The sequence below is a fragment of the Bemisia tabaci genome, chromosome 2 (assembly GCF_918797505.1).
Source record: "Bemisia tabaci chromosome 2, PGI_BMITA_v3".
Lineage (NCBI taxonomy): Eukaryota > Metazoa > Arthropoda > Insecta > Hemiptera > Aleyrodidae > Bemisia > Bemisia tabaci.
This window is the reverse complement of record NC_092794.1, coordinates 33,776,293-33,804,132: the sequence shown is the minus strand read 5'-3', so window position 1 is coordinate 33,804,132 and position 27,840 is coordinate 33,776,293. Positions and strand designations below refer to the sequence as shown.

Genomic DNA, 27,840 nt, shown 5'->3' with positions numbered 1-27,840 from the left:
GGTACTGCGGACCGGGCACTCGCCTCGCAGAACGATTGAAACGCGGAGATCCGGGTATAAATCCGCTCGACGAAGCTTGCAAGTCCCACGACATCGCTTACAGTAAGACCAAAGACACCACCGAGAGGAACAAAGCCGATCTCATACTTGCCGACAGAGCTTGGGAACGTGTGAAAGCGTCCGACTCATCGTTGGGTGAAAGAGCGGCAGCATACGCCGTAACGAACGCTATGAAACTCAAAGCCAAACTCGGAATGGGACTAAACAAGACGGTGGCAGCGAAAAAACCGAAACCCAAGAAGAAGAAGAAGAGAGCGTCGAAGAAGAAGACGAAACCGGTGGAGCGGTCGATCGAACGAATCTTGGCTCTCCCAAAGATGGGTGCCGGAGCGTCGAAGAAGAAGAAGAAGAAACCGGCGGAGCGAATCTTGGCTATCCCGAAGACGGGTGCCGGAGTCAAAAATCTTCTGACGAGTATCGGACTGGCCGCGCGAACAATCACACCGGTAGCGAAAATGATCAAGACTGTCATCGACGGATCTTTGAAGAAAAACGTACACCTCGGTGAAGGATTGTACTTGCGACCGTACCGTAAAGGTTACGGACTTTACTTGAGACCTTACCGTAAGAATTTAAACTGATCCGTGAGCTACTGCGCCGAGCGATGACGGATGTTGAGTTGAGAATCGCTGCGAAAGAACAATTACGAATCCCGCATTTCCGCGGTGTGTTCATGATCGATGAATTGGCGATCAAGAAACCCAAACGTCCCGAGTGCGGTATCATCAATCTGGACCGAAGCGATGGAGCCGGTACACATTGGACAGCATACCGGATTTCAAAGAGCGGCAATGCATTGTACTACGACAGCTTCGGTGATTTACCACCACCCGTTGAAATTACGCGATACATTTTACGCTCACGCGGTAGCTCAACGACCACAATAGGATACAATTATGATAGCGAACAAAATTTCAACTCGAGCGTCTGCGGGAAACGATGTTTAGAATGGCTCGTACAAACCAGGAATATATAGTATTCTCGAAACCTGAATATGGAAACTCAGAAAAGATGTCACACGTTCATGTTGACGGGGAGGAGCAACGTTCTCGAGTTTGCACTGCCTAGACCTCTCGAGTTGTTCGGACCTTGCGAGATCGGTCTGACGGGTTTTGTAACTTATTATTCCATCCCGAACATCGATATAACGAACAGACTGCTTTTCTACTCCGAGAGCCCTGAAGAGAATTACTCGGCAATTTCGTTCCCGATCGGAGCCTACGAGATCGAGGGTATACAAGAATACTTGCAGGGAGATCTTGGCGGAGCGGAAGCTATCAAACTCAAAGCGAACAACGCTACGCTTAAAGTAAGCATCAAATCCAAGTACTGGATCGATTTCCGCAGACCCGGCACTTTACGTAAGGTGCTCGGATTCGGAAAGCGTCTCTTGGCACCAGACGAATGGCACGAAGCTGACTATCGCGTCAACATCTCACCTGTAAACATGATATGCATCGAATGCAGCATCGCTGACGGTGGATACGTGAACGGGGTGCGCGGACATCACATTTATGCGTTTGCTCCCGATATCGAACCAGGATTCAAAATGGTAGAGCAACCGTCGACGATTCATTACTACCCCGTCTTGGGTGATAAGATCCAACGTTTGCTCGTTAATATAGTAGACCAACAAGGAAGAGCGATCAATTTCGGTGGTGAAGAAGTGACAGTGCGACTACACGTGAGACCAGTAACTTATGGGTAAACGAAGGATCCAGAACGACGATACGTTCCTAAATTCTCTCGCATATAATAGTATTGATAATCCACGGACTAGTTGTCAACAGCAGCAGCAGCAGAGGAAAACTTTGAGCGAATATTCCAAGAGGGCTCTCACACAACTCGGATTCGTGGTGAAAAATCCGAAATAAGAACAAGATGGAAGCTTGGCGACAAGAGATCATCGAATACGAATACATCCGTTTCGGTCCGGTCGACGAACGGCGTGGAAACAACGATTCGATCCGGTTCACCCCCGATACCCACGGTCTGATCACCGTGCCTCAAGATTCGAGGATCTTCATGCGTTTAGAAGTGAAACTCGAGAAAAATCCTGGAGCCGCCGCAGATGCTGCGAAACCTAAAGTCAAGTGGGCTAACAATTATCCCCTGCACTTGTTCGACCGTATGCAGTACAAAGTGAACGGGACGGAAATCGATAGCATGCAGTGTGTCGGAGTGACATCGACCGTGAAAAATTATCTCACATACACTAGAGCGGAAACCGCGGGACTCGCAACTGCCGGGTTTTGTGACATCTCTTCTTCATGGGCCGAATGGGATATGACAACGTTGGATGAAACTCAGTGCGCCGTCGTTCCGTTGTCTTCACTCAGCGGATTCGCAGTACATTTCAAAGACGTTCTAGTCAGATGCTCGCAAGAGTTGATCCTAGTGCGCAGTGGTACGGATAAGAATGCATATTATATCACCGACGCGGCGACCGCGGACGGTTACACCATCAAATTTAAAATAATCGAAATCTATTGGGAGATTCCCGTCGTCAAATTCACGTTGGAACTGGAAAAACAAATCTTGCTCAAGATGAAGAAGAACGACAAGATGAGTTTCGGTTACATGAATTGGGAATCGCACGACATCCCTGGGATTTTTCCGACCAAGACGTTCAAATGGAGCGTAAGAACAACCAGCAGGCACAAGCCCAAATTCGTGGTGTTGGTATTTCAAACGGATCGACGGGACAATCACCTGAAGGATTCCTCTCGTTTCGACCATGTAAATGTGCGCTCGGTCAGCGTTCAAATCGGTGAGCGTCGGTTTCCTCAAGTTGATACGATCTACGATTTCCCGAGTATGGATTATAATCACGCCTACCTGAACTACACCGATTTTATGAGAGACTACTGGAAAGGTGAGAAACTCTGCGAGCCAGCTATGTTGTTTGAAAATTTCAAAGATCGCGCGATTTTTGTCATCAAATGCGTTCAAGGTGAAGATCTAAAAACAGCTCCGGTGGATATCACGTTGACCGTTGTGGTAAAAGAGAATTTCCCGGCCAACACTACAGCCCAAGTGATTCTGATCACTCCTGTGAAGTATTCGTACGAACTACTGCACGGAACCGTGAGGCAATTGGATTGATCTTAAGCAAAAATTTAAAAAAAAAAAAAAACATGTTTATTTTTTTTTTTTTTTTTTTTTTATTTTTTTTTTTTTATTTTTTTTTTTTTTTTCAAACATTACATCATTTACAAAAGAATACAAACATGACATACAATATAAATTAAGCTGCAATGTTTGGAACGAGTGCGAATTTATATGTTCTTCCGATCGGGCCTTCGTAGATGAGATCGAAGGATCCAGCGTTGATATCCTGAATTGCATCGTCCGTCAAACGGTTCGTAATGTGCGAAGGTAGGAAGAGGAGACGATGATGATTCTCGAAGATGATATCGGCGGCAACGGTGATCCCGTACTTGGTTGGTATTTTGATGAGTTTGTTCATCTTGTAGCGGGCGTTTACAGTCAGCTCTTTAGCGTTGACGATCAAGATTGAATTGTTGAAAACTTCCATGTCGTCAGTTCTTTCAAGGTACAAATGATTCCAATTTTCGTGCGCTAAATATTTCGAGTGAAACAAGTTGTTTGCTATATTAAGCACGGATACTTTTCGACTGCTATATTTCGCTTCGATAATTCGTCTGCGAATGATTCCACTTTTCGTGTGCTATATATATATTGAGTCGGGTTGATTCGACAATTTGTCTGCTATATTAAGCACGGATGATTTCACTTTTCGTCCGCAATATTTCGGTTCGTTCAATCTGACTTTCCATCTACTACTCCTTTATTATTATCGGGGTGATTCCTTTGTTCGTCTGCCACTATAATCTTCTCCTGCCATTGCATGATTTCATCTGTGAAATAATCACGATAATAAGATGCCGACATCCACATACACAATCGGAATGCGTTCGACATTGCGCAGAATGGATGTACTAAAGGACACGTATATGCTGTCGACCAACGAGCCAATAGTCGCAAGGACGGACAATCTTTAGTGTCCAAATTTACAACGATACATTTGTCCGGCACGAAACTACTGATGAAATTTCGTTTTTGTTCACCTTTAACATAAAGTACATCGTAGCGGTTCCCGATGCTATTCATTTTGAAGTGAATTCATCGTACTCGAGAAACCCGCTTTCCCATTCCAAGTGATGATAATTGCGTGTTAACCAGTTGTTTGTCACAACGTCTTTAGCGCTCAACATGCTGCTCGGGAACGGAGGTTTGAATAAATAGAGTTCAGTTTGAGTACACTTCATATCCACAAGACCAAACTCTTTGACGATGAAATTTCCTTGGCTCCAAAAACCTTGTACATCGAGACAAGCCATCATTTGTTCGTTCCGTTAGTTGCACTTTTACTATTTTCAAATTCGAGGTTTCTTAACTGACGGTTCTCCAGCAGAATTATTTATACTATTTATACGAGGTTGTTTAACAGCGAGGATGTTCCTATTTTCAAATTCGAGGTTTCTTAACTGACGGTTCTCCAGAATTATCTATACTATTTATACGAAGTTGTTTAACAGCGAGGATTTTTCTCAACTCGGTCTCGGCTCCGCAACTTTCATCCACCATGCAAGGATCTTTGTTGTCACGATGACCCCAAGGAACAGTGCTAACACCGTCTTCTAAAATACAACGTTTATCGTCTAAGCCGGAGAGGGTTCTTTTTGTAGTTTCGAAGGAGTATAGTTGATGTTTCCGCGCCCCGATCCTGCGCATCGAGGCGGTCATTCTCGATTCAGGATCTTTTAATACTGTGAGAAAATTGGCAAAGTTTAGCGATCTTACCACTGGTGTTGATATCCCTTTTGCCCTTTTCTCTGTTTCCCCGTCGCTAAAACGATACGCATACATCTTGGGTCGCAGCGCGACAAACTCAGCAATGGGTATTCCACCCGTTTCATCCTTAAAACTACCCATTACTTTACGGTTTGTCGCGCTGCGACATTGATGACCTTCTGGGAAGTTGGAGGTGTCGTACAAGTGTAGATCTGACATCATATCATCGTAGACGTTCGGTGTAGTCAACTCGTAAATGAACGAGTCCGTATCCATATAGAGAAGTTGAACTTGGTCGGGATTGTACTTCTTAAGCATGTGATTATAGTGGAATTGATACATGTGTACTTTACTCAGATCTAAGATTGAAAAACCAACAATCATTGGTCTGTCTATGACGACCTCTGTTCTCCGTAAATGGATTGCTACCAATTCTTCTGCGAAAATCGTGCGATCTACGAAATCGACCCGTGAGATGGCTTTCAATATCTGTCTGCTGTTTGTACCCAATTTAATATTCTTTCGCTTCAACGGGTTCTCGATAAATTTTCCGTAGCAAGCGTTGCTGCACAGTTTCAGGAGCGTTTGGTGGAACGGATTCGTAGCGTCCCGTCTCAACCGGGCGTTCAGCTCGATGAAGGGTGCCAAGAAAGGAGCCTGACGGAATTTGATGGCCCGGTTGACGCGCAGGAGTTTTAATCCTTGACCAAGCGCTTCTTTCAACATTACATAGTGGATAACATAGTTGTTTTTATTAGCTAGAGTCGTCAATAGTTTCGTACATTTCCCCGCTCCCGATGGTGGTATTTCGTTCTTGCACAAGAACGGAAGGTCCTTGTGCAGGTCGTGGAGGTGTTCTGGATATTCAATATCTACATCGAGTATGTACCCGAAAGGAGCGTCGTCGGGATGGTTGATTATAGTTTTCGCCAGAGTTAGCAACTCTTCTCCTTCCGGGACCCAAGTGTAGTTATCGTAGGGCAGATGCTTTCTCATGGTGTGTGCGTAAAGTGCCGTCACATCCAAGTATTGTATATAGTTCACTGGTTTTTTAGGATCAAACTGATCCGGTATCAAAGGATTGTTTGCAAGAGCGTGCCGTTTCACCACCTGTGTTATCCCACCTCGGATCGAGCTCATAATCATGAATACCATATCCATATCATTGAAGAGTTGAATTTTCACATTAGTTATTTTTAGGAAGGCGTCGAAAGCGAAACCGGGTAGCGTCAGGTAATTGGCACAGTCCAAACTATAATTTTTTATTCCGAAAAGTCGGAACTCCTCAAACACATCGCTGAGGAGGCACACATCGAGTCGCAAGTAGAAATCTGAATACTCGCCGAGATTACGGAAATTGAAAGTTTGCCAAACTTGGAGAAACCGTTCGTATTCTTCTTCAGAGATGTCCGTTTGAGTCAGGGTGTTGAAGAAAGCCTCTCGCGGTGGTGGACGCGTCTCGTTCAGCTTGGCCGGATTGTCAACGTAATCGTACGGGAACGGAGCTTTCCGACAAACCATATCGAACTCATTGTCTGTGCGAGTGAGTTTCCTCGTGCGAACGAAAGATTCGCGCGGGATCGTCTGAACCAGTTTATCCAACGACGCGGGGAGGAATCGGAACGAGTCGATGAACTTGATCGAAAACCTGTTTCCCAGATGGACCGTCATACTGATGTAATTTTCCTCCGTGTGTGGTATTATTTCGACGCGATGAGGATATTTGTTCAGAGCCAGCACTACCTCGTGGAAATCATACCTGCTACCATTGTGCAGGACGACTCTAACACATTTCTCATGTCGGAAAATAAGATTACAATTTGAACATAGCGCCTTTCGATAATTGGACCCTGTTTTCCCTCCCGCTCTCTTTTGATGGTCATGATCCCTTACCTTTACGATACCTGGTTGTGAGAAATCCACCTCACAATGTCCACACCTATTTTCCGCTTCAAATGTGGCCCGGTCTTCATGTGTCATTATTATTTTACTCTCTTTGTCGTTGTAACTCTCACTGATTCTTCCTACGAGAGTGATTATATCGTCCAGAAATTTGATATGTGCCTCTTCGCCACGGTACAGTTTCGGTTCCGTCATTTTAAATTCGGGATCTTCCGTGACGAGGAGGTAAGCGTAAGAATTTGAGATGTGCCGCCTATACGCAGACGCTGGATGCTCCGAGTCACCATGAATTGGTTCTAAGTAGGCTTCAAAGTCTGCATAAATTACATAATTATGTTTTATTTCCTTGTGGTGATTTTCGAACTTGAGGTATCGCTCGTCGGGAAATGAAGCTAGGAATGCATCTTTGCTGACCAAAGAGCAGAGAACTTTATGTTGATTCAATTCCTCCATCGAGTACTTGTACGTAAAGCATTTCTTGCAGATGTAGATACGATGTTGATGGTTTGTCAACTGTTTTCGTACAAGTTGTTCAAAGTTACTGATCCAGCAATAATGGTAACTTAAAGGTACGGGGGTTGAGAGACATAGTAGGTCGGTGTGGTCCTCTCTTTCCGGGTCGGCAACTTTAATTGGGTAAACTGTATACTTTTTCTTGTTGGACACCAAACTCTCACGGAGGCCAAATACCGAAACCGATACGTTGTTCCTTTTCTCGAATTTGATAATGTCATCTATGCTCGTGGGGAATCGAACGTCCGAGAAATCGTAACGATCGAACAGATCTAAATATTTTTCCGGACGTTGTTTATGCTTCGAATCCCTCGGGAGAAACTTTCCCAACATTGCGTACAGGAAACAATCGTTTAATGCACCGTTATTTACATTGACAACATGCTTCGTCGAAAATGGCAGCTTAACATACGTTCCTCCTCGATGTAACGCGTAATAGCGGTTGATACGTAGCTCCATACCTTGTATCTTCTTCAGCACCCACCCGGATCCGTTCATGTGAAAATCGAATGACTCTTTATTGATCTTGGCCCTGAACTTTTCATAATACTCGTCCAGATCCGTTGACGCGAAAATAGCTTCGTTTTTAGTCTTAAACTTTTTCAACTGCATTCCTTCCTTGTCCTTATCGTCAGCTTTCTCGTACTCGGCGTAAACTAGTATATTAACCTTCAATGCCTCGCCGGTGAGTTCTTCTTTTATTTTTTTAATTATGAGGTCTTTAGCCGATAGGAGGTACTCATCTATGATGAGATTCTCTGGCTGGAAGTTTGTGATGAAAAATGTTTTCAACCTGCTTTGACAAGCAGTCTCAACTTGAACAATCGGTACTTTCATCTCGAACAAATTTCTTATGTGACTTGCAGATTCTTCATGTTTTTCTCTTTTATGGTATGATATTTTACACGTGTCACAATATTCTTGATCGTTGTTGTCATCGGTAGGTGATGAGGTGGACATCTTTTCAATATGTTCGGGAGATTGCTCATGATTCTCTCCCTCCGCATAAAACTCATCACAAATATCACAATGGATGAGCGCGTTGTGCTCCTGTTTAATGTGCGTTTCATCGTTGATACCCTCCTCCTTCTTAATTTGTTCGGCACCATGTTCGTGCTTTTCACCTTGTCTATAAAATTCATCACAAATATCACATTCGATGAGCTCCTGTTTAATATTCGTTTCATCGTTGATACCCTCCTCCTTCTTAATTTGTTCCGCACCATGTTCATGCTTTTCACCTTGTTTATAAAATTCATCACAAATATCACATTGGATGAAAGTTTCAACATTCTGTTCTTGAGCAGCCATGATAAAGATACTATTTATACAGGCTCAAAGTCTTCCGAGTCGGTCAGAAAAGAAAACTTACACTTTCTTTACGTTTGCTAGATTCTGTTCACGGAAAAGATTTCAAAGCGAACAAGTGAATACTATTTTAAGCTCAAAGTTTTATACTATTATAAGCTCGAGATTTTCTGATTTCGTCAGAACAGAAAATCAACACTATTTTCTCGTTTGTAAGATTCTGTTCTCTGAAAAGATTTCAGAGTGAACATGTGAATACTATTGTAAGCTCGAGGGTTTCCAATATCATCAAAAGTGAGACTGAAGAGTTTTCTACGCGGAGGTAAATATATTTAGTTTCCTCACCGAGCGGAAAGAAACTGTAGACTCATGATTTACCTCAAAGTAAATATAGTAGTATTTGTTAATCACCAAACTCGGTTTCACTCGGGCAAACTGTGTAGTCATAAGTCGTAACATAAATTACACTTTTATGTAGAGTTATAATTTACCGCGGAGTAAATATAGTAGTATTTGATAATCACCAAACTCGGTTTCACTCGGACAAACTATGTCGTCATAAGTCGTAACATAAATTACACTTTTATGTAGAGTTACAATTTACCACGGAGTAAATATAGTAGTATTTGATAATCACCAAACTCGGTTTCACTCGGACAAACTATGTCGTCATAATTTGTCAGACTCGATTAGGTCGAATACGTTAGCACTGGACACTGAGGACGCTGGCGGCGAAACTATTATCCACGAAGGCGAAGACATAATGATTCCCCTACCTACTGCGCTTGACTAGAGTGGTTCGAGTAGCTGATGCAAGAGGCGAGAAAGTTGCATCAGCCAGAGTGGTTCGAGTAGCTGATGCAAGAGGCGAGAAAGTTGCATCAGCCAGAGTGGTTCGAGTAGCTGATGCAAGAGGCGAGAAAGTTGCATCATTGTTATCCACCACTTAAGTGCCTCTACCTCGATAACGCCCACTCGAGTCTGTCTGAGTGCTAAATTTTCTCAAGTGTACTTGAGTCCTAACTGTGTAGTCATAATTTGTAGTCGCAATATAAAACTACGCTTTCATACAAGTGGGAAAATTATCAATGCGAGTCGGGGGAACGTATAAATAGTGTCGAGGAAGTGTGATCGATCATTTCAAAACAAGAACTCGTCAAGTATGGACGCTCCAACCCTCAAATCACAATCGATCAGAGCGATGAACACCTTGGATATGGTATATGAGGCTCTCACTTTCAAATTTACAGGAATACGAGCAGAGCTTTTGAACAAGTTTGCCCGACTCCTTTTTCCTGACAAGTTATTCCACCATCTTAAACTCAGCTCAATAGACACTTCCGATCCCGTCGGGTGTTACGGCTTAGTTGAGATAACGGAAAGATTTTGCCTTCTCCTAGAACGTGTCGCAGACGAGCACGAAATAATTTACTTCCTAAAGCAGGGGTACAAGAAAGTAGACGAAGAGGACTGGAAGATAGGTAGACTGTTAAGTGCAATTCGCGTAGTATTATACACAAGAGAGAGAGGAGAGCGGGTCTAGCAGCTGGATTTCGTATAAATAGTATGCATTCTCTTCTCAGTATCGCAAGGAAGAAATCATGATTGATAAAATAATTCTCATCACCATCATCATTGCTGTTGTTGGAGTGAAATCCTCACTGGTGGAAAACTCATCCGAAGCAAACATCACAATGTGCCCTGTCTGTCCGGAAATCAAATGCGCACCCTCTACCTTGACGGATGTTCTTCTATTCATCTTGAGTTTACTGGCGCTCATTTGCTCCGCTCCGTACCTGTACTCCAAGTACCTTTCATCCGACTGCAAGTTCCGTTTCATCAGGATGGTCCGGAAAAATAACAATCGGAAAGTCGATGACATAAGTGTAGATTTAAAGTTCGGAGAAGGAGAAGGATCCGATGTTTGTGGTTGACAACCCTCACGTTTTTAGTGCGTTTTCTAAACGCGAACTGTTTTTAAACTGTAACTGTAAATATCCAATAAAAAATAATAAAAATTTTTTAATTCATCAAACTGAACATTGCAATATCCATTCCCAAAACATAAGGTTCCCGATACGCATCGGAAAACCCTCGTAGTCCAGCGTTCGTTAGCGTTCCCAGGCATAACGTGCAAGCGACACTGCGCGACATTGTGAAAACTGGTCCTAATCATAGGGTAGGCTCCTGCATGGAGGTCAGAAGCCTTTCGAAGGGACAAACAAAAACGAACGGAGAGCGAGAGTGGGAAAACCCTCGTAGTCCAGCGTTCGTTAGCGTTCCCAGGCATAACGTGCAAGCGACACTGCGCGACATTGTGAAAACTGGCCCTAATCATAGGGTAGGCTCCTGCATGGAGGTCAGAGGCCTTTCGAAGGGACAAACAAAAACGAACGGAGAGCGAGAGTGGGAAAACCCTCGTAGTCCAGCGTTCGTTAGCGTTCCCAGGCCCATACTGCAAGATACGGTCTCTCGAAACTGAAAAATTTTACAAGTCCGAAATCTCGAAAACGAAAAGTCGTATCGAAATTCGATCCGTACAGTTTTCCGATCTTCGATTATGGAAAAGAATCGCATCCGTCCGCGGTGGATCGGAGGATGGTGATTTTCCGAAAAATTTTCAATTTTACCGAATCAGACCCTAATCTACACTATCCGATACCGACCCATATTGTAAGATACGGTCTTCCGAAACCGAAAATTTATACAAGTCCGAAAATCCAAATTTTTTGCACAATCTGGCAACATTGTATCGAAAAATTAACTAATTTCATTTTAGACCTTTTAGACCAACGTCTAAAAGGTCTAAAATATTAAAAACAAAGAAGTTTTCTCAAAAATGTTTCAAATTTCGTCTTCCAAAACGGAAAAATTTTTCAAGTCCGAAAATCCGAATTTTTTTGCACAATCTGGCAACACTGTACGGAAAAATCAACTAATTTCTTGCCCCATCTGGCAACACTGTAAAATGCAATGTTGCAAAATTTCACCAATAAATAAATCATTTATTTACATGCACCACGCGGCAACGCTGCTGCGCCATCTTGAAAAATACACCATTGCATAACCCGAAAAATGAAGGGGCATTAATACACGATTGCATAACCCGCATATTGAAGGGGCAACATGCAATACTTTCTTTTTACAGCGTTGCCATATTGAACAATAATCCCTATACAACGCTGTAATTTAATTCATATTTTTCTGCACCATCGTGCAACGCTGTTGGATAATTTACTGGGCTAAAGTCGCCATTTTCACCCTACTAAAGTCATTTCATGTAGCTTCTCCGCTGTAGTAGTGTTAACAGGAAGCAGAGCCACTATATCTTCGTTCTTGCTGGTGAGTGAAGTGATCATAAAAGCTTGAATTTTGTTGGCGCCTAATCCATTTTCTGTTGTACCAATGACTTTCCCTCCTTTGCACTCAACCTTAGAGTCTGTATGGATTTCATCGAGCAGTAAATTGACTATTGCATCCCTGTCATTCTCTAGGCTCTCGAACTTGGCAGAGACCAAGAGACCTTGACCTTTGATATTTGACTTGCTCATTACTGAGGCCTACCTCTGATTTCAGAGATCCTGTCAATCTTTTGATATGTAATGGATGCGGAAGTGTTATAATACCATCATTTCTTATCGATAAATAAGCACTTGGGAACGACAAACAAATTGAGCTTGCCCAAAGCAAGAGGTTTGATGAGTACCTTGGACAAATAAATGTTAACAGTTTCATCTGCTCTAGTAAAAAATTTAACTTGGTAAGTTTTGATGACTCAGTTACAACCGAGGGGTTCTCTGCCGATGGAGTCCAGAGTTTTAAAATTAGTTCCATTTGCTCAAACAAAGCTTGGATGTCATTTGCAAAACTGCTAATGTCTGTGGGGGAAATTGCATTCACATGACTCATGAGGCTTCCAAATGCAGTCCAATACTTCAGCTCATTACTTTTGCTAAGGAAACCTTTAAATCTTGAAGAGGGAAGGCAATTGTTTCTGAAATATACTTGCACTTTCAGATTACAAAAAATTTTGACGCTGCACATTATTTCCGGGACATTGTTCAAACTGGTATTAACTTTAAAAAGCAAAATAAAATCGTTGTAGATCTTGTGATCAAATGTTGAGGGTGCAATTTTGCTCTGAAACTTACTAAGGAAATCTGAAAAGTCTTTAATTTCATCCGTAGCACACCAATCGTTAAATTCTGCTTCTTCCCTGGCAACCAACGACTGGCGTCTATCCTCTAGAGGTTTCCTTTTGGTTGGTGGGTCAGTAGTGAAGTAGCTCGGCTGATTCGGGAAAACGGAGGGAACAGCATCATCAGTTAATCTTGGCCGCTCGAGTTCTACAATATCTTCAATCCGTGCATTTTTCTTCTTCACAGTTCGAATGATTTGTGACTCTTTAAAGTGCAAAATGCAAACACATGTGTTCTTGGTAACTTCAAAGTCTCGTGGCCGATGAATGGCATTTATCCACTTACACTTCAGTTGCTCATTTTCAGGAAAAGAAAATGTGGAAAACTTTTCCTTACAAGACCTGTACCCAGTCTTACAACCAGGGACACTGCAAGCACGACCCATTTTAGGTGATCACAAAAACTTCCTACAGCACTTTTTGTCACAAGTTCTGGAGGCTAACAAACTGTTGCTAATCCATTTCAGCACTACTTCCGTTGTCACGATAGATTTCAGAGAACACGAAATTCACTCACAAAGTACGACGAAAATAATCTCAATTGAGCAACTGACCGCGTGAGAGTCATGCCGACCGAACCTAAACAGGTGCATGTTTGATGTAACATCGCGAAAACCGCTCGATAATCTTGCCGAATTTGCTCAAATAAACGATGAACTGAACACGATGTCACATGAACACTTCCTGACACGATATGCGACCATTGAGAAAAAAAGACTTCTTCAAACTACTAAAAACGCGTTAAATGAAATGCCAAATCCGAGTACGAAATCCGACTTCCGGCAGCCATTCGAGAAACTACGGAAACTAGCACCACTGTCGAAAATCGAAAACAACAACATTCCGGAAGTAAGGGGGCCTTTATATCTCGGAGCCTACGGTTCCACAGGCGACCTGAGCATGGGGTTGACAACCAGGAGTCGCCTGGGTCTTATTCAGACAGTCGTTCCTCAAGCCCGTACTTCAAATTCACCGAGCAGGTCCGCTCATGTAGCGGACCACTTTTTTTCCGTGTGTAAAAGCTCGCGAGAACACGACGGTGCCACTGATTTTCTCTGAAATCAACTCCCAAGCTCAAAAAAAGCTCTCAAGTTGAGGCCAAAATGGAGGAGATATCCCACGCTATCCTGAGAGTCCACCTCTACATCAAGACAAACTCTCCATGCAAAGATAAGGAACAAATACCTAGACTGACAGGGCTGCCACTTTATTTGGGGACTCCACAACTGAAAACACGGCAATCCTGCTAATGTATTCGCTCCCTATCTTCGCATCGAGGGTAGGTAGTACCGTCAGTTGGGGTAACTTGGGACAGTTTTGAACTTTGAACTAAAATTTCTCCATTAAAACAAAACAAATAATAAATTGTTAAGGCTCTCATTTGTTGGTCTTAGTTAGTACTCTAAACCTACGCCATCTTCTTTTTTTACTTTTTTTTTTATTTTTTTTTTTAAAAAAATGTTGGTGTCCCAAGTTACCTGAATAGTTGGGGTAACTTGGGACACTAATGTATTTTCAGTGTTTGGCTCATGTTTAATAGTTATCATGTAACTTGGGACAAAAATTTAAGTTTTAAAAAATATATAAAGCCATTTGGCATGAAAAAAGTTACTCATGTTAACCTATTTGTTTTAAGACCCGAAAAAGACACCCATTAGTTTAACCTTTTTTACACTTACTTCTACATTCTTATACATATTTTTCCAACCAAAGTCTAGATATCCTAAATATTGTACACTATTCCGTAGTTTTCTGAAATCTAATTGTAAAATATGTAGAACACTACGGCAACACCCGGCTGAAAATCAAGCCAAGTCATTAATTTAATGACCATGAAACTAGATTTTGATCTAATGGGAATTTGAACTTCATTCCTTGAATGACTCATGCAATAAAATTAAGTAATCGGGCAATGTAAATAAACAAAGACTAAAATTTTAAGGATAGACTATAACTATATGAACCACATTAACTATATTATATAATAACTATATTAATGTTTGTAAATAGATACTATTTACAAGCCTACAATTACCTAGAGTTTAATATTAGACTCATAAGTTCATATGCCAATCTTACTCTTATTTTGACATAGAGTACAATAGAGTCGCAAAGTACTGGATCGCCGATGAAGTCACTTTTCGAGGCTGTTTTGTCCAGTTCTCCGGAGACTAGTGTGCGGCGACTAGCGATGACGCATACGCAGAGACTCGCGCTCAGCGCTCCCCACTCCCGACAGTCCCGCCTCGGCTCCGTTCGTCGGCTAGACACACACTGAACCAGCTAAAATAAGTAGGCCGGTAATAAGTCTGAAATTGAGTCCATATATGAATATTATCTCGGAGTAACATACATTAATGGATTCATTAAGGCTTTGAATATCTATTCAAGCAAAATTTGCACAAATTAATACCGATGGAATTAAAAAAAGTCGAAAAAACACAAGCAGTCGTTGATTTCTCCATAAGCCACCGTGTAAAAAAATGCCGGTTGGTTCACACTTGGTATAAGTCAGAAATTAAATTCCTATATGAATTTTATCCAGGAGTAATATACATCAATGGATTCATTATGACTTTGACTATCTAATTATAGCAAAATTTGCACAAATTAATATCGATGAAATTAAAAAATGTCGAAAAAACACGGGCAGTCGTTGCTTTTCCCGTAAGCCGCCGTGATAAGAAATGCCGGTTGGTTCACACTTGGTATAAGTCAGAAATTAAATCCCAATATGAATATTATCCAGGAGTAATATACATCAATGGATTCATTATGGCTTTGACTACCTTTAAATAGCGAAATTTGCAAAAATTAATGCTGATTGAATTATAAAATACCTAAAAAACACAAGCAGTTCTTGATTTCTCCATAAGCCGCCGTGTTACAAAATGCCGTTGGGTTCACAAATGGTTCACTATTTTCGGAGCACACGCGGCTCGGAAACGCCTGTTCATGGATTGGCTTCATCGGCGCTCCAGTACTTTGCGACTCTATTGTACTCTATGTATTTTGATCATCATCATGTAAAAACAATTAATACGTTGTAGTTTTGTTTATAAATAAAAGTTAAAAAAAAAAAAAAAAAAAAAAAAAAAAAAGTTTAATAGTTATCATGTAACTTGGGACAAAAATTTAAGTTTTAAAAAATATATAAAGCCATTTGGCATGAAAAAAGTTACAAAAAGAGAGAAAATTCAAGAAATAATGTGCATTTTAATAAAAACATTCATAAAAATAAAAAAATAAACATGAACAAAACGAGCATTAAGTAGGCACTGAAGAAAATTGTTTTCTAGGAAACGTTGGTCAAGGACCTTACAAGTTACAACAATGGAAAAGACTTATAACTAGGAAATGGAACTTTTAAAGAAAATAGTAGGTACCTATGAGGCACCGAGGAAAATTGTTTTCTAGGAAACGTTGGTCAAGGACCACACGACAATGAAAAAAAACTTACAAGTAGGAAATGGAACTTTTAAAGAAAATAGGTACCTATGACAAAGACTAGGTAGCAAATTGGTACCTTAAAAAATAAATACTTAGGTAAAAAATGAGAACATTTATGAAAAATTGAGAGAAAGTAGGTACTTGACTAGGCGATTCAACGCAAGTAGAAAAGAAAGAAAAAATTTCACTTGTTATCACTTGAATAAACGATAAATAATACTATATGGCACTTAAAGGTTATATGTATTGTTGAAGGAATGAAGCTTCAAAAGTACAATAAACAGACATTCATGGGCGTCCCATGTTCGATGGGAAATTGTCCCAAGTTTGCTGACAGCTCTGAAAGATTAAATTTTCCTAAAAATTTCAAATTCATTTAAAAATTTCCAAAAAGAAAAGCTTGGGCCTTCAAGAGGTGCACTTGGATGAGATGATATCAGGTCCCCCAGTTCCAGGTGAATGACCGGCATCTGAATACAATAGACTTTGTGTACAGCATAAAATTCCTCCAAAATAGATATTCCGACAAATTTGAAAATTTTAAATCACTTGCCATTTCAAATTCTCGCACCACGCGTTCTACAGACTCTGCTGGCTTGGGTGTTTGAGGTTAAGGCCTCAGAAATCAAAATATAAACAATGCACGGTTGCCATATCACGATTACGAAAATGGGACAATCTGTCCCAAGTTAGACCGCAGTCCCAAGTTACCCCAACTGACGTATGTCTTGATGTATTGGTGGACTCTCAGGATAGCGTGGGATATCCCCTCCATTTTGGCCTCAACTTGAGAGCTTTTTTTGAGCTTGGGAGTTAATTTCAGAGAAAACCAGAGGCACCATAGTGTTTCTCGAGAATTTTTACAGATGAATCAGTAGTCAAATTGCAAATTCCTCAAACCTGCAACATCTCCATTGCCTCAAATAAGTAGTCACTTCGGCAGCGATGTTCGTCGCTTGTTGCGTGCGCTTCGAGGATCTATACTCTTTTGCCGAATTTTTATTATTTTCGAATCGTTCTTGACATTATTTTATAACTCGGGCGGTAGCCGAAGCCGGTCACAATACACCAAACGAGTGTATATTTGCTCACAGAAATACATTTCCAGTCTTGAATCCTCTCCACTCCCGAATGTCTCGCCCCACCCTTATTCCCTCCCCTTATCTTCCTCGGATGCAGTTTCAAGCGTTAAATTAGATCATCCCTCTGCCTTGTCGGCCGCCGCGGTTTTCCTCGCACGAGAGTAACATTGTGGGAAGATGTTCTGAGGGGGACAGATTATGTACGATTTAAGAAGTGGCCCTTTCTTTTAAAAAGCCCAGGGGTTAGAGTATGATATCGCGGGCCTCTGCATTTGTTTCCGCTGCTATGTCCTCCGAATATTCCCCGTTCGAATGTCACTGCCATTACTCTCTCGTTGTTCAAGGATATAAACCTATAGGTAGTTTAACGGAGAGGAACCGAATCGCAAAAGATGGGACTGAGAAGTGGGGGGATTGAAGTTTTGAAGATAGCATGAGCAGCACATTACGCTATTTACAAAAAAGATGGCACGACCCTGGCAAAAATTGGCAATAGGAGCTGCGTTTTAAAATATAGGTACCGTAGAAAATCTTATAGATGGCTGGCCGTAGAAAGCGAAGAAAATCGTACAGCCGGGTTATACGAAGCTATAAAAAATTACCGATACAGCCGGGGTACAGGTAGTTCCTATCGCCAGGCTATAAAGTTTATCGCCCGGCATGTAGCTTCATCGCCATCGGCTATAAAAGGCTATACTTAAGAAATAGTACAGCCGGCTATAGAATAAACTGACCGTATTCAGCTCACTGTAGCGAGCTGTCACGCCTAGCCGGGGAGTGCCCCTGGACCCCCGGTTCCTCGCTTCGCGATGAACTTGCAACTCGCGAGCCGCCCCTCATACATATTAACTTTTAAGTTAAAAATAATAATAATAAGAAGATAACATCTTTGTTACTTTAGCAACGGCCGCCATCTTGGATTTTGAAATTTTGAAAATCCTACCTAAAATTCGAGTTTCCCGTCGAGAAGTACTCCCGGGTACCGAGTGTCACAAAAATCGACTGAATAGGAGCCGACATAGCAGTTTCGGCCACGGCCGCCATCTTTGTATTTTTTTTTTTTGATGAGGTAAAAAATTTGCTGCAGTGCCCCCATCATGAGGGTCGCCGAAACGCCCCCCATGAAAGGGGCTCACCCGGAGGACGGCAACGGCCATCAGCTGGTGAAGAGCCGCCGAAGCTTCCCCTAACCGATCCGACCGCTATGAGATGGAAATACCCGGTTATGTAGGGTTGGAGCACGCTGTTTAGAGGGTACGGAACTTCCGTACCCTCTAAACTACCCCTTTAGGCCACACCCCGTGCAAAAGTGGCCCATTGGGCGCTCTATCCTCCCATCGGATGTCCCTAAGGCACTCTTTGAACGGCAGTCCCCGACCCCGGCCCCGGTGAGGCCGGCGCCCCTCAGGCCCCCCACTTGAGAGAGGGTCCCACCTGTAACGGGGCGAATCTCCCTCAAGATCTCTCCTCTCGAGGCAAAGCGCAAAGATAGGTTATTGAGGCCTCATAGGAGGAAACCTCGGAATAAAAGATCCGCCGTCGTCACTTCACGGTGCCGGATAAACTGCAGTGGTGTCAAGTATAGCGACTCTCTGACGTTGCTTGCCTCTCCTTTGTTCAGTTGGCACGGCTGCTCTGTTGACCGGGGAAATTTCGAGTTTGCTTTGGAGCATCACTTGAGAAGTTCCCCTGGCCAATCAGTGGAGTGGATTGCTCGGCTGATCACTGGAGGGGGGAGCAACGAGTTGGTGAGGAATGGAGTGCGTTTCGTCGGATTATTCGGTCTGTGTGCTCTGTGAAGTATGGAATAAAAGTTTGTGTCATCGAATCAAATTGGGTTCTCTCTGCTCTCCCAACCCGGCCAATCGCCAACCTTAACATGGTGCCGAAACCTCGGCGAACCCTTGAGGACTGAATAGCCTGAGATCGAGTTTCCAACATCGTCATTGACTTCTCACTGGTGGCCTAAATCCGCATCCCCTCGTGATGGACATTCCAACGGCAGCTAAATAGTTTCCAACCTCGTCATGGACTTCTCACTGGTGGCCTAAATCCGCATCCCCTCGTGATGGACGTTCCAACGGCAGCTAAATAGTTTCCAACCTCGTCATGGACTTCTCACTGGTGGCCTAAATCCGCATCCCCTCGTGATGGACATTCCAACGGCAGCTAAATAGTTTCCAACCTCGTCATGGACTTCTCACTGGTGGCTTAAATCCGAATCCCGACCTCGTGATGGACATTCAAACGGCAGCTAAATTCCACTTCTATCCTTAACCAGGTGAATCAATTTCTAAGTTCATGCTTTGTTCCCCAAATGTTCTTCTCTTCTTTTCAGGTTGCATAGCATCGTATTTTGTAAATGTCCCACTCAGAGGCGGAAGATGATATTACTGTAATTGACACGTTACTTGGTCTTAGTTCTTCCCAAGACCCTTTACGGCACTCTACGCGTCCCACAAAACTCCCAAGCGCCCTTTCAGACTTTGTGGTTCCATCCAAAGTAGTCCGTAAATTAACTTTTAAGAAAACAGTTTCGGTAATGTCTAACAACAAGGAAAATGACCCACCAGGTGATAATGTGCCTCCATCACACTTTAAACATTTTCCAATTATCTTACCCACAGTTTTCGACGGGAATAATGTGACTGTGGAGAAATTTTTAGAGTCTTTGGATGCGGCAGTCCAAGTCAACAACTGGAAAAAAGAATATGTGCCTCTCTTCGTTCAAAAATATTTAAAAGGTGCAGCGCTTGAATATTTTGAATTTTTGAAAACATCTTACCCTGCCCTGACCTTTGAACAGTTTACCGCTAAATTTAAATCTCAATTCAAAGACGTAGCCAAAGTTTCTCGACTCACAGTCCAATTAGAAAATTTAAAAGTTGATTCTGCGGAGGATCTAAAGGAATACTCCTTTAAAGTGCGTACCATCTGTAGGAAAATCGATCCAAATATGTCGGATGCTCAGGTTATTTTTCATTTGTTAAAAGGCATGCCCATGGCTATTAAAACCACATTTTCCCTCTTCCCACACAGTACGATGGATGAATTTGAATCCTCCTTAAAGAAGTTCGAACAGCGTCATATAAATTTAAACATTGCTAACATTAATAAACCCTCACATAATGAAACAGCTGAGCTCAAACTGGATGAAATCATAAACAAAATTTCTGCTTTACAAGCTAATCACAATATCCAACCTCGTTCGCAAACAAATGATTCCTATAGACCACAACAAAAGAAGAAGAAAAAATTCAACAATCACAAATTTCCACACCCACCATTTTACCAACAACAACCTTTTCATCCAGGCCCAGTGATGCCATTTCATCCACCGTACATTCCATACCCTGCCCAACAACCGAAAACCCAAACTTATCCTAGTGCTACATGTCTTATTTGCGGGTGTGCGCATGATACAACCCAATGTAAAGTACGTTTTTGTGTTCACTGCCGAAAAGCCGGGCATCTAAAGAGAGATTGTTTTGCCTTAAAAAAGGATGGCAACAATCAAAATTTTTAGAAAGTGGTATTTTTAGAAATAAATCTAAGACGTCGATTACCCATAATCGCAAAAGCTTCACGCCAAAGGCAATTGAAAACCCCTGTTCCTCTAGTGTTTATGCAGATCATTTTCCTCCTTTGTCTCGTGTGAAAAAGGACAGTCCTAAAATAGCTCGAAAGGACACCCATTTTAAACGCATGGCTCCGCAAACAAAGACTAAAGTCGCCAAAGAAACCTCTATGTGTACATTAAGCTTAGGCTTGTCTACTTTTATTGATGTGAAAGTTCAAAATCATAGCACCACAGCGCTTATTGATAGCGGCGCTAGTGTATCCGTTTGTTCTATCGCTTTTGCAAATTTTGTCCTTTCCGCAAAAGGAAAGAAAGTCGACTTGAAAACAGCCAACAATGAATCGTTACCCATTGTAAAACGAGGCTTCTTATTGCTCAACATTGCCGGTAGGGAACTGAAAACCTATGTGTATGTTACCAAATCCTTATCGTCTCCTTTAATTTTGGGCGACTCCTTTTTGAAAACACACCAAGCCATCATAGATTATAAATCAAACTGCATTCAACTCACTCACCAAGGAACAACCTTTTCCGCCCCTTTTGTACATAAGCTAGAAAATAGTTTGTCTTCGTTAGAATACCCATTAAGTTTACAAGTAGTAACTAAAAATACCACTTGTCTAGCACCATTATCAGTTACTGACGTGAACATTCATTGTGAGTTTCCAGCGTTTCAAACAAATTTCTTTTTTGAACCAAATTTCAAATGGTTGGAGTCAAAAAATTTATATATTAATAGATGTTGTTTAACTCAATTGTCTTTACCGGTTAAAAACCTCTCTCATCAAGAAATCATTTTATATCCGGATACACCCATTGGTACCATTTGCTTCAAGAAAAACTTGGAGTATTTTCAAAGAACGAACAACTTTGAAAAGAAGGCATTCTTAAATCTAATTAGAAAAGTAGATGCTGACCTTCTTCCTTGCAATAATATAAATGATGTTTCTATAAAGCACTCCAAATCACAGAATAGGAAAAATACTGCTAGTCCAGCTTTTCCACACAGTAAATCTATTACTGGCACTGTTCCTGCTAGTACAGGTAGTGCACCTCCTTGCCAATCAACCAATTCCATTAAAATGGCAGGTTTGAGAAGCAAAATTATCACAGTTAATACATGTCGAAATATATGTGCAAGTAGATTTGTGGATACGCCTACATGCATTAACCGTGTCCTCCCAGCCCAAGAGCTGCAGATTAATTCTGTCATGGGTAATTATTTCACTCTACAATTCCAAAACGCTGAAAATGAAAATGAAACTCACAAGAATGTTATAACAAATATTACTTCCAATACAAATTCTAGTAAGAATATTCCAGAAAATTTGCTCCCTGTTGACAAATCGGGAACACAAATTTTCATCAATAGATCAATACCGCCACTTGTTTTTAACCAGGTCAAGGAAATCATACAAAACAACATTGAAGTCTTTGCATCCTCACAAATTGAAATACATAAAGCACGCTTGATGCCTGCTGAAATAAATTTAACAGATAACATTCCTGTACATTCTCCTCCTTTTCACATGTCACCTATGGAGGATGAACAATTGCATGAATTCATTGGTCAGTTAAAACAAGCTGGTATTGTTCGTGATAGCACTTCGCCTTATGCGTCCCCAGCCTTTTTAGTTACCAAACCTGGAGTTCCAAAAAAATCTACCAATTTATCGCTATCTGACAAAAGATTTGTTGTCGACTATCGTCGCTTAAATGCCAAGGTCATTCCAGACAGGTACCCATTACCAAGAATAGAATCCCTGATCACTGAGCTTCGTCAGTACAAATATTTCAGCAAATTTGATTTTTTGAGCGGATTTTTCCAACAAGAGTTATCTGAAAAATCTAGGAAATGTTCTGCCTTCACAACTAGTAGAGGTTTGTTCGAGTTTAACCGACAACCTATGGGCATTAAAAATGGATCATCATCATTTAGTAGGGCTCTGAACAAAGTGTTTGCCGACCTGTTGTATCACGGTGTCATAATCTTCATTGATGATCTGATCGTCTACAGCAAAGACTATGAAACCCACGTTAAGCTGTTAAATATCGTATTCGAAAGGCTAAAAAAACATTTCTTACGCCTAAAAACTTCGAAATCCCAAGTATGTTGCGAATCGATAGACATCCTAGGATATTTGATTAGTCACAAGTGTATCGCTCCATCAACCAAAAATTTAATCCCAATACTAAATGCAAAACCGCCGAAATCTTTGAAAGAATTACGTTCATTTTTGGGATCCTGTTCTTTCTATCGTAAATTTATCCACAATTTTGCCAAGATTTGCTCCCCATTGTATGATCTCCTCAAAATCTCTTCCGACAAACAGTTTACTTTAACACCTGCAGCAAAATCAGCGTTCAAGACTTTGATTTCTCTTTTCACGCAAAAACCAGTGTTGCAAAACTTCAATGAAGATCATGAAACCGTGGTAATTGTAGATACTTCGAAATTGGCTACTGGCTCTATCCTTGCCCAGCATAACCCAGAAACAAAAAAACTACATCCTATTGGTTATTTCAGCAAAAAACTTCAATCACAACCGTCTTGGGGTTCGACTGAACTTGAACTCCGGGGCCTAGCTTTGGCAGTGCCTCATTTTCGTGATTACCTATATGGCCGCAAATTTACAGTTTTTTCTGACCATAATAGTTTGGAGTATTTTACAACATTTAAAGAAAAGTCATCTAGATTAAATAAATTGGTATCAAAACTTGTCGACTATGATTTTGATGTAATTTACAAGAAAGCTTCTTCACCAGCCATAAAGGCAGTTGACCATTTATCTAGATTCCCAGTAACCGCAATTATAGCCACTTTAGACAAAAACATGCCAATTTCAAACAATAATTTAGCTTTAATATCCACTAATTTTAATTCAGAACAATTAAAGGACCCACAAATTGAGATCATACGAAAGGCTATTATCTCTCCAAAAACAATTTCGGATCGCAATGTTTTACGCCGAAGCCGTCGCTTTTCACTCAGACATGATTTAATTTACCTAAATTTGTGGTGTAAAAATCAAGAGTCTTACGCTTTGTATGTGCCCAAATCCTTGATTAATTCTGTTTTGCACCATATCCATGATGACCTAGTTGCGGGATCAGCCCACTTTTCCTTCAAAAAATGCTACGATAGGCTAAAGAGGCATTTCTACTGGCCAACAATGCGGCAAGATTTAGCCACGCACATCTCTCGTTGTCATTCTTGTAACTTAAATAAGCCAGCAAAAGTTAAATACGGTTTGCTGCAACCCATCCCACCGCCATTAACTGGAAAACCTTTTTCTCACATAATTTGTGACTTCCTCGGTCCATTACCAAGTTCGTACGGTCACAAATATATTTTAATTGCCATTTGTACCCTCACCAAATATGCGATTACAAAAGCAACCCATAATGCTGACGCTAACACAGTTGCCAAATTTCTTATAAGTGATGTTATTTCTCAAAAAGGTTTCTTTAGTAAATTTTCAACCGACAGAGGCTCACATTTTGATAATGAGCTTATCACAGAATTGTCTCACCAGTTAAAATTCCAAAAGCAGCACAGCACTGCTTACAGACCTCAATCACAAGGCTTAGTGGAGCGGCTTAATCAAACTATCGTAACAATTTTGAAGCATTACATAAGTGAATCTAACAAAAATTGGTCAACCATTTTACCTTTTGTTACTTTTGCGTACAATTCTAATGCACAAGCTTCAACGGGCTATTCCCCATTCTACCTGGTCCATGGGTATGAGCCAGACACTTCTCTCACCGCATCCCTAGAACCCCCCAACCCTCCCGTTGATTTGTTGGAATCGATCGAACAATTACTAAAAATCAGACATGAAATGCCTGAAATCATAAAAAAAGCCCAGGACAAATACAAACGACACTATGACAAATCTCATACAGGGTGAGCGAAAAGTCCCCGACCCCCCCTCTAACTTTTGAACGAATTGAGCTAGGGAAACGAAACTTTGGGGATGTTCCTATCTCAAAGGGGACCATCTTTTGGGGGGGTCAAAATTTTGGTCCCCCCCTCAGGGGGGGACGGGGGCCCCCCAACTTTTTTTTTTCAAATGGCAACCCCTATCTTGTGATACCTCATTCGAAAGAGCATAAAAAACTAAAAATTTTGGCGCAAACCGCAGATCAATATCTTAATTTTTGACCGAGTTATGATAGGTCAAAGGTCAACTTTGACCTATTTTTAAAAAATCATAACTCCGGTTCAAATTATCGTAAAGGAAAAAATAAAACGGGAAAATGTACCAAATTGTGTCCGCTTTTAAGTAAAAATTGCAGAAATCACTTCGATTTAATTTTAAGGGGGGGCTCGGACCCCCAAATACGTCAATTCAAAGGTCATTCAATTTTCCCGCGAAATAAGCCAATTTCCCCTGGATTTGCCGCCACATTATCTCAGTAAGGTCAAAATCAGTTCAACATTACGTTGGCAAGTCCCCAAATTTCGGGAAAAGTTAAAAAAAATGATATTTAAGGTCAATTAATTGACCGTTAAATATCATTTTTTTTAACTTTTCCCGAAATTTGGGGACTTGCCAACGTAATGTTGAACTGATTTTGACCTTACTGAGATAATGTGGCGGCAAATCCAGGGGAAATTGGCTTATTTCGCGGGAAAATTGAATGACCTTTGAATTGACGTATTTGGGGGTCCGAGCCCCCCCTTAAAATTAAATCGAAGTGATTTCTGCAATTTTTACTTAAAAGCGGACACAATTTGGTACATTTTCCCGTTTTATTTTTTCCTTTACGATAATTTGAACCGGAGTTATGATTTTTTAAAAATAGGTCAAAGTTGACCTTTGACCTATCATAACTCGGTCAAAAATTAAGATATTGATCTGCGGTTTGCGCCAAAATTTTTAGTTTTTTATGCTCTTTCGAATGAGGTATCACAAGATAGGGGTTGCCATTTGAAAAAAAAAAGTTGGGGGGCCCCCGTCCCCCCCTGAGGGGGGGACCAAAATTTTGACCCCCCCAAAAGATGGTCCCCTTTGAGATAGGAACATCCCCAAAGTTTCGTTTCCCTAGCTCAATTCGTTCAAAAGTTAGAGGGGGGGTCGGGGACTTTTCGCTCACCCTGTATACATTTAAATTTAACACCAGGTTCCCAGGTTTATGTAACTCTCTCAAGACCCAGTTCCAAATTATCACCCCTCTATCAAGGCCCTTATATGGTCGTCAAGAAAGTCTCTGACCTCAATTATGAAGTTGCTATCCCAATGAGGGGAAAGTTATCAAATGAAATTTTACATGTCTCCCGATTAAAGCCTGTGCCCCCTAAAGCCCAATATGTTACTTCAGTACTTCCATGTCACAATATCTCTCGCCAACGCAAATATTCTATTTAATTTTTATATTGTAATACTCTCTACATTTTACTTATAGCACCAAAGAGAAATTTTAGCTGCGACAAGGCTCTTTAAACTAAGATTAATTAAAAAGCTCATTAACCTTTTAAGCTGTGATATTATCGCTTTTTAATTCTTGTTTCAGAAACTGTTATTTGTACACACTCTTGCTGATCCAGTTTCTGGGAACGATTCTACACTCTGGGAAGACCGCAGACTCCTTTTATCAGCTCAAACTACTCCAGCACCTCAATCCAAGCTGTTAATATGGGCTTATCACTGATTACCTCAACATCACGCTAAGAGTCCTGCTTATCTCAACCTGATCACATCTTCTTCACAAACAACTCTTAATCTAGATGATTATCTTCCTCTTAACGCTAAATTATCTTGCAATCCGTTGTCAATCAATCTTACCTTATTTTGTAGAATCGTCCCCTAGAAACACTGATTGTTAACTTGTATCTTATCATAATTGTTTATTGTCAAAGACAGAAAAACACTCTCATTCTAAAACCATCCTTTATTACGTTTCACTTGCTCACTAAAGCATGCTTAACTTTAACAAAATTTTGCGCTTCAAGAGAAAAACTTAACCTCTCATCCATCTTAGTCGTCGGAGGTCCTCCTCTCCCAACAAGGGGGGATGTCAAGTATAGCGACTCTCTGACGTTGCTTGCCTCTCCTTTGTTCAGTTGGCACGGCTGCTCTGTTGACCGGGGAAATTTCGAGTTTGCTTTGGAGCATCACTTGAGAAGTTCCCCTGGCCAATCAGAGGAGTGGATTGCTCGGCTGATCACTGGAGGGGGGAGCAACGAGTTGGTGAGGAATAGAGTGCGTTTCGTCTGGTATTCGGTCTGTGTGCTCTGTGAAGTATGGAATAAAAGTTTGTGTCATCGAATCAAATTGGGTTCTCTCTGCTCTCCCAACCCGGCCAATCGCCAACCTTAACAAGTGGGAAGCCTGGATTCGGGCGCCATAGAAAAAAGAATATACACGGAAAAAAAAGTCCTGTCATTTTAATCGTCGCGACTGCTGAAGGAACAGCCCTTGGCTGTTAAAAAACGGCACAGCATCCTGGTTGTTAAAATAACATTACCTTTGTCTGTTATTACAACAGGCGCTTTGCTGTCACATTGACAGTAAATGAATGTGACAACGACAGCAAAATCTGCTCAACCTTCATCGAATAGTCTGTTACACTGGCAGCGCAGCTGCTGGCGTAAACGCCGGTTCCCCATCAGATTGACGTTCACGCTGCCTTCGATTTAACAGCGGCCGCTGCTGTCGAAATTGCAGCGTCGCTGTTCTCATGACAGCCAGTTCGTTTTTGAATTTAAATCCACGCTGCTGTCGATGTAGCAGCGCTGCTGCTCATGTAAAAGCTAAATCGCTCTTGAATTTTCATTCACACTGCTGTTAATGTAGCAGATACAATGCCAAGCAACTGTAAAAAATTATGGTCATACTTACATGCTTATGTAAATAGCTGATAACTGCTTAACTGGTTTCAAGTAAATGATACAAAAACCGTAGATAATATTCCGGTCAAAG

The 27,840-nt window shown here is 41.4% G+C and overlaps 2 protein-coding genes across 3 annotated transcripts in view; one reads left to right on the top strand and one right to left on the bottom strand.

Moving 5' to 3' along the window:
- LOC140224062 (uncharacterized) overlaps positions 1–27,840 on the top strand; it is a 526,468-nt gene that overhangs the window by 138,755 nt on the left and 359,873 nt on the right. The window lies entirely within an intron of this gene.
- LOC109035641 (uncharacterized) lies at positions 9,645–15,883 on the bottom strand. Its single transcript, XM_072297169.1, has one exon. It carries the CDS (start codon positions 13,183–13,185, stop codon positions 12,085–12,087), a length of 1,101 nt encoding a protein of 366 aa, XP_072153270.1. The 5' UTR covers positions 13,186–15,883; the 3' UTR covers positions 9,645–12,084.